Source organism: Cibotium barometz, chromosome 40 (assembly GCF_041138505.1).
Source record: "Cibotium barometz isolate CiBa-2024 chromosome 40, ASM4113850v1, whole genome shotgun sequence".
Taxonomy (NCBI): Eukaryota; Viridiplantae; Streptophyta; class Polypodiopsida; order Cyatheales; family Cibotiaceae; genus Cibotium; species Cibotium barometz.
This window is the reverse complement of record NC_141085.1, coordinates 24,389,754-24,399,720: the sequence shown is the minus strand read 5'-3', so window position 1 is coordinate 24,399,720 and position 9,967 is coordinate 24,389,754. Positions and strand designations below refer to the sequence as shown.

General features: G+C 40.1%; 1 protein-coding gene across 1 annotated transcript in view; it reads right to left on the bottom strand.

Annotated features, from left to right (window-relative positions):
• The window catches only part of DDB2 (damaged DNA binding 2), a 47,492-nt gene extending 45,946 nt beyond the window's left edge, over positions 1-1,546 (bottom strand). Inside the window, exons 1-3 of the mRNA XM_086779417.1 lie at positions 1,192-1,546; positions 452-542; positions 213-340 (exon numbers count right to left, since the gene is read on the bottom strand). Coding sequence (XP_086635543.1) covers positions 213-340; positions 452-542; positions 1,192-1,467 — 495 coding nt within the window. The 5' untranslated portion in view covers positions 1,468-1,546. The remainder of the gene's footprint in view (positions 1-212; positions 341-451; positions 543-1,191) is intronic.
• Between the last annotated feature and the right edge of the window lie 8,421 nt (positions 1,547-9,967).

Sequence of the window (9,967 nt, the reverse complement as noted above, 5' to 3'; positions counted from 1 at the left end):
ATCAAATTAGGTGCTCACCCAATTCCCCAGGAGAATTACACATGCACCTATGCTCGGGACGATACCTGTGACACTTCATGACCCGTCAACTGTAATACCCCATCCTAAACCTCTACATTGCTTTGACTGATAAATGTAAAACTCAATTATAACAGTATTGCATGCAACTGCTGTGGGCTTGCCTTCCTAGACAGCTGCAGTAAGATACAGACCTTTGGGAGTTGACTTCGTAACTGTCGTTCATGTACAAAGTCCATAATGCCCAAAGACTGTCTTCTTGGAGCAGGTACAACTCCATGCTCCGTCGCAACACGATGGGGACATGTCGCAGTTGTATGACCTGCATGTATTCAAGATGATGCTATAGATAAGCAGAGAACTGCTTGGCCTGCAGAACCTTCACAGATATACTTCAAAATAAACAAATTAGTGCATACATGAGAAGCCATACCAGGTTGTTTGCAGAGGAAGCATGGCCTGTTAGGGCAGTCCACATAAATGGAACCCACAAAACCAGCTTGATGATCCTTGGCCTTACAAACCTGTGATTCAAAGCACACAAAAAAAGAAATGAGTGGCAAGTTCTACAATCAAAATAGCCACGTGCTTATTTGAGCTACATGAACTCTTGAAATCCTCGAAGAAATTGTGAGTTGCACAATTACGGCTATTCAATCATCATGCAGAAAAAAACCTAGCTATTACAGCATCTCACAAAGGCAATTATCATCACATGCATTTCATACTCTACCATGAAATCTTATATGACCCTCACCAATAATAAATACTTCAAAATCAATCTCATAGGAAAGAACTAATGTACTCTCTCTCTCTCTCTCTCTCTCTCTCTCTCTCTCTCTCTCTCTCTCTCACACACACATGCGCGCATATGTGTGTGTGTGTGTGTGTGTGTGAGAGAGAGAGAGAGAGAGAGAGATTTTGCAAGCTGCAACCAATTGTTGTAAACAAATTGGGCTTGGCTCAACTTGAAGCTAAAGCATAATCTTATCATGAAAAAGGCATGGATAAACAACAATTCTGAAAACCAAGTCTACGAGCTTTGGATGCGGTGTTGGTTAGGTTAACCTAGAGCTAACTGAAATTGCATGTTGCAACAACAAAATGTGGGTAAATTATGGTAACATTAATTACAAGCAAAACAAGAAAAACAAATGTGATTAAGGAGTTAACCTTGCACAGTTTAGCTGCCTTGAGGCTGATGGTGATGGGTTTTTGTCGCTGTTGCTTCTTTTTGAGAGGGAGAGAGCCATTTTGTGTAGCCGAAGGGCCTACTGTATCAGTCCCGGGCTCTTCATCTTCATCTTGTTCTTCTGAAATACCCTCTTCTTCTTCTTCTTCGTGTAGTAGGTCGCACTCATTGTCCATCTCTTCGTCAGAGCTTTCCTCAGAATCGCTCTCCCTCTGCACCACAACCTTGCGCACACTCCTCTGAGGCCGACCCGCCATTATTTTTGCCTTTCAACTGCTGTCTTTTCCTGCTCCGCCTTTGCTTTCGTCTAGCCGCCAGAACCCGTCACTCTCTCTATTATAAGACACCCTCTTTTCGCGCGAGACTCAACTGGCACGTTCCCAGCCGTTAGATCTTGTCCCCACCGACTCCCCAAATGCGCCACTTCAGCACCCACACTCGTGGTGGTGTTTTGTCCAAGTGGCCTGCCACGCAGTCATCCAACGCCCTGCTGGCTAAGGGTGTTTACACACTTGGGTGGAAGCCCACGAAAAAGTTTTGTCTAACCAATCAAATCACCACAATCACTTGCCCGTCTGACATTTCTTTACAGATTGTGACCACGCCCATGCACCCTCAGCGCTGATGTGTTTGTTGACTAGAGCCCAACAACCACCGTTCCAGTTGTTTATCAAAAAGGTGCCTGCCCACAACTCTCAACCTTTTTTGTGGGCAGGCCCGTAGTCTATAAACACCCTAAGTGCTCTTAGGTGTACTCACCAGAGGGACGAGTGATAAGGTTCAACCTTGATAAAGGCTAAAAAAGATATTAAAAAAGGGACACACATCATAGAATATTTGACTTTGTGCAAATGTGTCACCATTTCATGTGGATAAATGGTGAGCTATGTCTAATTTGTGGAGAAGTGTCGCCATTTCATGTGGATCAAAGGGCAACTATGTCCTTGTGTCATCGACAAACATGATACAAGTACTAACAAACATGATACAAGTACTCACAAACATGATACAAGTACTGTAAAGGTACACTTCATGCAAAGCTCTATGTTTTTATAGGTGTGAGGACTACCAATGTCACTTCTTCCATTATCAATTTGTCTTATCCAAGATCACAATTTGCCTTATCCAAGATGACACTTTTTCCATCACCAAATTGTCTCATCCATGATCCAAGATGACAACCATGCTTTCTCTTCTAAAAGTATAAAAGTGATCCAATCATTGTCGCATCCATGATCCAAGATGACAACCATGCTTTCTCTTCTAAGGATATAAAAGTAAGTACATCCAATCAATATCTTCAATCCAAGAGTATAAAAGTGAATACATCCAATCAATATCTTCAATCCAAGAGTATAAAAGTGAGTACATCCAATCAATATCTTCAATCCAAGAGTATAAAAGTGAGTACATCCAATCATTGTCTTCAATCCTTCATGTTAACTCTTTGGCCCCTTATAGTCATATCCTTTGTGCTTATTCCTTTTTGCTATCAAGTGGAATAGACTTGTTAAACACTCTTACTTATTTTACATAGCCAAAAATGTTCTTTAAAGCTAAGCTTACCCCTTGAATAATCACTTAGACCTAGTCTCAATACACACACCATTAGAAGAACAAATTGTGATAAATTTGAGATTAATTCACACAAATTTGACAACAGTAAGGCATATAAAAGAAGATGTGACACAAACTCTCACCCACTAATGGGTGACCATGACTCAAGGGGTTCACACACCATTGCTTCTACAAATCATATGTATTACTTCTTCTTTTTGAGAAGGAGAAGCACACACTCTTTCACTTCTTTGTGGAGTGAGGGGGAGAGGTCCCCCCCTCTCTCTTCTATCTGAAGATTAACAGTAAGTAGCCAATATGTAGAGAAGTTTGTCATCAACATCTGCATGTTTTTGAGAGTTTTAATGCAGTGATAGTGATGATAGAAAAGTTAATTCATCAACATCTGCATGCTTTTGAGAGTTTTAATGCAGTGATAAGTGATGATAAAGAGGACTCCTTTGTCCTCAAGACTAGCCAAATCAGACATTGATGGTAATATCATTCATTCAACATTGGCATTGAAGTATGTTGTTATGTTAAGGGAAATTTTAGCTAGGGAAGGCAAAAACATTATTGATTCAAAGAATGCAGAAGATCTATTAGTGACTCATGAGGTTAATAAGCCAGCAACATCTTCATTTGTGGGCTTAGATGCTCATAATAATACTCATGATGAGAGAACGGATGTGTCACAAAGCATCATTCCTTTGCTAATTGGAAATACAAAAAAGCAATATTCTAAAGGCACACATTGCTAAGTATCAAGGATTCCGAGGGATTACATTGAAAAATGGAAACCTAATGTTAGATTTTTCATAGAAATTTGGAAGAGTAAAGGTAATTAGGGCATAAGTATGATGGGTATTATTAAGGCATAGAGTTTGTGCCAAAAGAGGATGGTGGCATAGTAATGTCTTGGACAAAGTATAGATTTCTCTTTCATTTAACTTTTACCTTTTGACAATAGATACTTATATACCTATCTCATGATAGTATAGTTGCTCCCTTACCTATCTGATGGAATCTCTCTTGTCAATGAAGGCCTTATCTTTTAGTATTAATTTTTAGTTTAGGTACTCCCTGACCTATCTAATGACATCTCTCTTTAATTTTGTTAATGAAGGCCTTATCTTTTACTTCTGACTTTTAGTGTTAAAACCCTCTCTATAGACACTAGCATAATGACCTTCATCCCATATATCATGTCACCATGTATACCCCATTATACATTTAGTTTGGTGTTATAGTATGATCATATGTACACTTTTCACCTTACCATGTCTCTATATATTTCCATTACAACAAGTAAGGTGCATAATGCAAACACCTAATCAAGGAGTGAGGAAATATTTTTGTGACTAGTCAAATTTCTCTCGTTAAGACAAGGGTAATGTTAAGGGTGGTCCAAATTTGATCTAAACTAAGATGGAGCAAAAAGCATGCCTTGGGTTATGACCTTAGTCTCTACACACTATCACTTTGGTGAAACCATCTCTAGTATTATCTAGCCTCATAAATGAATCTGCTAAGTGATTATTATTTGCATTTGTTTTGATTCTTTTATTTTTATTTTTTATTTAATAAGAAGATAAAAATATAAAAGTAGGGCACCACCCTGTAGAGACCCAAGCAATGGCACAGAGACCTCATACAAGAGTATTTAAGAACCGCTAAGTATCTCTACAATGATGGTTTTTTTTTTAAATAAAGCCCTTTATTAATAGGTTTCTAGCCACAAGGTCCCATCCCATGGAGATCAAAGCTATGGTTCCAAGGGTCTCTCACTAAGAACCAAAATTCCTAGCTAGATTGCACATGGCGATGGTTATCTTCTTGAGGGTTTTTTTATTTATTTTTTCTTTGTTTTTTTTAATAAACTAGTTTCACTTTCACAATTCACCTAGAAGGCTCTATTCTAACTAAAGGAGGGCACACTAAGGAAGGTGGAGTACTTGACACACTTTAAGGTCGATCTCAGAAAGGATTGTAGTAGACCAAATCCTAAATGGTTATCCAAGTAATAACTAGAAAAGTGATAAACTAGTTACGTAATGATGCAAGCAAGCACTCAAAAAAACACTAAATGGAAAATCATAAAAAGGATTGAAATTGAAAGTAATAGCAATAGTTGAGGATGGGTTTAGAATACACCTGGGCAAGTGGGAAAATCCGGTCCATATTGAGGTTGCACGTCCACTGAAGTTGTAAATCTAGATCTGGTCTGCAAGACTGTACCTCAATAACATGTAAATCAAACTTATCTAGCAAGCTCATCATCAGATAACCATAGCTCATAAGCATGCTCCAATTCGACATCACTCGGTTGATTTATCCCCTCACTTGGGTTTGCTTCTAACATATATGTTTCCTCCTCTGGTAGATGAGGCAACGGTCTGAGTGCATCCTCACTGTGATATGGCATGGTTACTCTAGGTAAGTGAGCTAAGTAGCTATCGTAAGCTAAGCTATCTAGGAAATCACCCACCATGCTCCAGAAGGGACAAGGAATAGATAACATTATTTCATAGAATGATGGTGTAAGTCCATAAGTTCTTTCCCTCCTCTCCTACTCTACAAGCTCTTCCTGCACATATCTTACTTGATCGGGTCCTGGGTAAAGGACACTCACGTCATCATGTCATTGTGGTGTCTCTCCTATCATGGATTGCAATAGTCCTATACCATAGCACCTAAAATAAGTTCTATAGTGCCAACATAAGTAGGATGCTGTGTACAACATGCGATACAACTGCAGGTAGAACATGTCCACAAAGGTGGCTCCACAACATCGCTCCCCTAGTGGTACATAAAAATAGCATGAGTGGGTTTGAAAAGGAGGAATACTTAGCTACCCTTGATAGAACCATTCCAGGCAATCCGGGTCTAGGATAGGGTCACTCGTATATCGATCCACGAAAAGTCCATACTCATGGCATGTAGTCATGTAGTCCATACTCATGGCATGTAGTCATAGCAGAGTCATACTTCATTCTCTTATTTGACATGTGCTCTTTCTTATCATCTTTTTTTAAATGATTAGTCAGATTTTTAGTACGTGTATAGGTGCTATATTTCTGTACATGGTGAAAGCTATATTTTCATGGGCTAGCTTTTTCCAACAGACTCCCTCTGGATATGGACATGAACTTTGTCGGGGAGAAAACCGTGGAGGGTAACAGTAATGATATTAGCATAAGTCTCCCCTTCCTACTTTCTATCATACCTTGACCTCGCGGAAGGTGTTGTAGGTTTTTTTCACCATGTCTCGTGTTATAGGGTTTCTCTTTGAGATCTAAACTTGTTTGGGTGTTGGTGGTGAAGGTTATTTTACAATAGTTTGTTGGGATTTGAGCTATTGAAGCCTTTATCCATATTGATGTGAGGAGATTTGGAAATTTGTAAGTGAAGGTAGTGAGACTAGTGGTATACTTTTATGTTTTGGTATTCAAATACAATGGTTACCCTCATAGTAGCTTAATAAGCATTTGGGAGCTAGCACCTATGGTTCTTAACTGACCTGAAAAAAATAACAGTATTTTTGGTGCCAAAAGGGTTAAGAAACAAAAAAGACGTGTTTTGGAATAACTTTGGACAATCTAAAAAAATGTCGAAAAAAAAATATTTTAAAAAATGGAAAACTTCCAAAAACTCTCAAACTTGTCTGGGGTATCCATAGGGCCTTCAAACACCCCATATTCACATGCACCTATGATCTGGGTGTCTATTAGAGGCCTATTTAGATGATATTGTGTCTATCGAGCTACATGCCTACCAACCTATACTAGGCTCAAGACCTTTAATGTGGTCGGAACTCAGTTTAGCATTGTACAAGGACCTGCACTCATTGTCAGATTTTGAGCCAATGGAAGGATCACCAATCCCAAGAAGTGAGAATCCTAATCAGACCTCATCAATCAATCCAGCTACCATTTTTTTTTTTATCGTAGCTACCTTAGAGGTTCGGCCTCAACCGCTACCTCTGAACCACATCTTACTACATACAGACCACATGATAAAGGAGTTGAGGTAAACTCCAGAGAGACACCTGGGGTAGTGTCATCGTTACAAGCAAGGAGCGTTCACGTTGATATCCCTATCCATACAACTCCTGTTGCACTTGTTGCAACTGTGACTATCAAACCACCCCATGCACAAGTGTTTATGATAGTGGTAGAACATTAGATGAAGTGTACGCAGTAGAGGTACTAATCCAAGCTGCTAAAGCAAAGTAGAAGAGACTTTGCAATTAGCACAGCAACGATAAGTAGCCCAAATAGTTCACGATACCCAAAACGAGTCCCAAGCCAAGACTGCGCAAGTAGTACCCGACAGTCTTGATACAAGTAATACCATTATGTCTACCTCAGGGAAAGAGCTAGGATCGTAAATCTTGGATCAACATCTTCTCACAAATGATTGGGAGTATGACGCATCAATAGAGACTCTTGTGGATTTTGCCACAAGCCAAGCTATGGTGTTAGTTGGGAAGGGGTTGTCCAATCAATATCTGGGGCCACAACAAAGGAGGAACGATTATAGGGTATCTATAATTGCATATATAGGATCATTGAAAATGAAAGGATCCAAAGACCTATGGCACACATTGGGACATCCAAAGCAAGAATATGCACCATCAGAGAAATGGTAACAACCGAGCAGATCCTACTTTTGTAGTATCACCCGATTATACCATGGACTAACCCACATCTTCTAACCCACAAGGCCATGCAAGGAGAATACTAGCATGAGCTTCACCTTCTTAAATGCAAGAGTTTCCCCCACCCACGACACTACTAGTACGATGCCTCACCCACAGTGGTAAGCACCACACCACCTATGACTAACACAAAGTTACCTTCTTTGAGCCACATGCCCCATGGCTACCACGATAGCCACCACCACTTTATACATGGACCCCCCTGCGTGCCTGGCATATCTACTATTAGGATTTTGGAGTTCTGGAGCACCCGACACCAACTACAAAGGTTAAGCACAATTGGGTGCAAGGGATAAAAGTAAATATCCTGAGGATCAGTTAATACTATGTTCCCCCCTAAAAATTTTCCATAATGATAGTGGGATCAGCATCACATTCGATATTTTGCTTAATGAGTGTTAGTTCTCCTAGGCTTAGGTCCTCATATAGGTTTATATCATATTGAAGCAATAAGAGGGTTAGTGTAGACAAAAAGAGAGTAAAAGTTTGAGGAGGGGCTCGAGGAGTTACTACTAGCAAACACAAATGACCTATCTCCGAGGCTCGCTCAAGGAGTAGGTGCATCTCATCTGTGGGTTCTTGTCGTTGACTTCGTTTTTGGATGGCCAGTTGACGTTCCAATTCTTGGATGTGTGAATCCTTGGTGCTAAGAAGGTTTGAAATAATTATTTCTCTGACCATCCTGGTAGCATCTAGCTCCTCAAAGGGCCTTGTTGCTTCTTCTTGCGCTCGTCTAGCAGTAGCCTCTCTTCCCTGAGCCTCAGTGATCCTTTGAAGTTTTTTTGTAGCCAATTGTTGACTATCTCGTAGCTGTTTTGTGACTTGTGCCATCACTTCTTGGTGGGCGATCATCATTTTCTGCATCTCGGACTGATTGGTGTGCTGATGGTATCATTAAGCGTTCTAATCTTCTCCGCATTTTCTTTGTTGTTCTTTTCTCTTTCTTGCTGCAAGTGGGTCACTCTATTTTCTGCAAGTGGGTCACTCTATTTTCTCCGCATTTTCTTTGTTGTTCTTTTCTCTTTCTTGCTGCGAGTGGGTCACTCTATTTTCTGCTTCCTTCAAAGTTAAGGATAGTGTTTGGATTTGGCCCTATAGCTCTTCTTCCTTGGCTAGGGAAGTGTGCTTGAGCTCATGTACCTATTGGGAATGGATTATAGCACAACCGTCAGACTAGGCGGCTACCTTAATGAAGAATGCCACATGTCTTTCTACGATTGGTCTAGAAGAAGTGATTATTTCACGAAGTGAAGCACTTTGGACCAGTTCACAGTGTGAACTGTTTTGTACCAGTTTACGGCATGAAGCATTTTTGGATCAGTTCATGGCATCAACTGTTTTGTACCAGTTCACGGCATGAAGCTCTTAAGATCAATTTATGGCGTGAACCTTTTTAGACCATGCGTGTGCCAGATTGATAACTTATATTTCTCTTCATGCTCAGACGGATGAAAAAGTTGAATATGCAGCGGAATAACATGCCTTGGGCTTGGGAAACGAGAGCATACGGCTTATGACATGCCTATGCCTCTTACAAACAAGAGCCTTAAGGATAATACACAACAACATTGAAGATGAACACTTAGTGTACATGTGCTTAGCTTAAAACCACTCAAATATTGAGTTTGTTGATGAAAAAACCAGAAATCTTCAACCTCTTTGGCTTATGAGATGAAGACAATTGGTTCATGGTTGCATCATTTCTCCTTGGAAGAAATGGGTTAACGATGAAGACTTGTAATGTGGCACTTATGGTGTGTGCCCGGCCTCCAATGTTGATGAAGAAGAGCCTCCTTAGTGTTAAAGACCTCCTCCTTTGATGGTTAAGACCACATTAGTGTTAAGCAACACTTTGGTTGGTGATTAAGATCACCATTAGTGTGTAGAAAACACAATTAGTGCTTAAAAGCATATTTTTAGTGTCAAATGATACTTATTTTGGTGATTAGTTTACCATTAGTGTTTAAGAACACTTTATAATTACTTCCCTTTGCTGGATTAACAGATTAATTACTGTTAAACAACACTATTAGTGCTCATAAGCACATTTTGAAAGCTTTGAAAGCTTGAAAGTTGATGTTGATGATGAAGCTCGATGAGAGTTAGGCTTATGGATACCTCATGTGGTTGGCCACTCTTCAAAATCAAGAGAAAGAACAGCAACAATCATTCACATCATCACTTGGATGATTAGGGCAAGGGAGGAGATGATTTGAGCAAGAAAAAATCAAAGTTGAAGCTTTAATGGAAAGCTTCCATGGAGAAAGAGAGAGGCGACTGGTTTTTTTTACTGTAGCAGACGATTTAGTGCATCAAATGAGCTCAGATTTGAACTGTGGAGTCCTCATTGAGTGGACTACCAAAGCCCTCAATCACCTTGACTAATGATGACCTACAGTCGGCGTATGGCTGTACGGCTAGCGCTGCTGCAGGAAAGTGGCCGCCGTCGACTTGCTGTAGCCGTAATGCCGCCGCGTGGA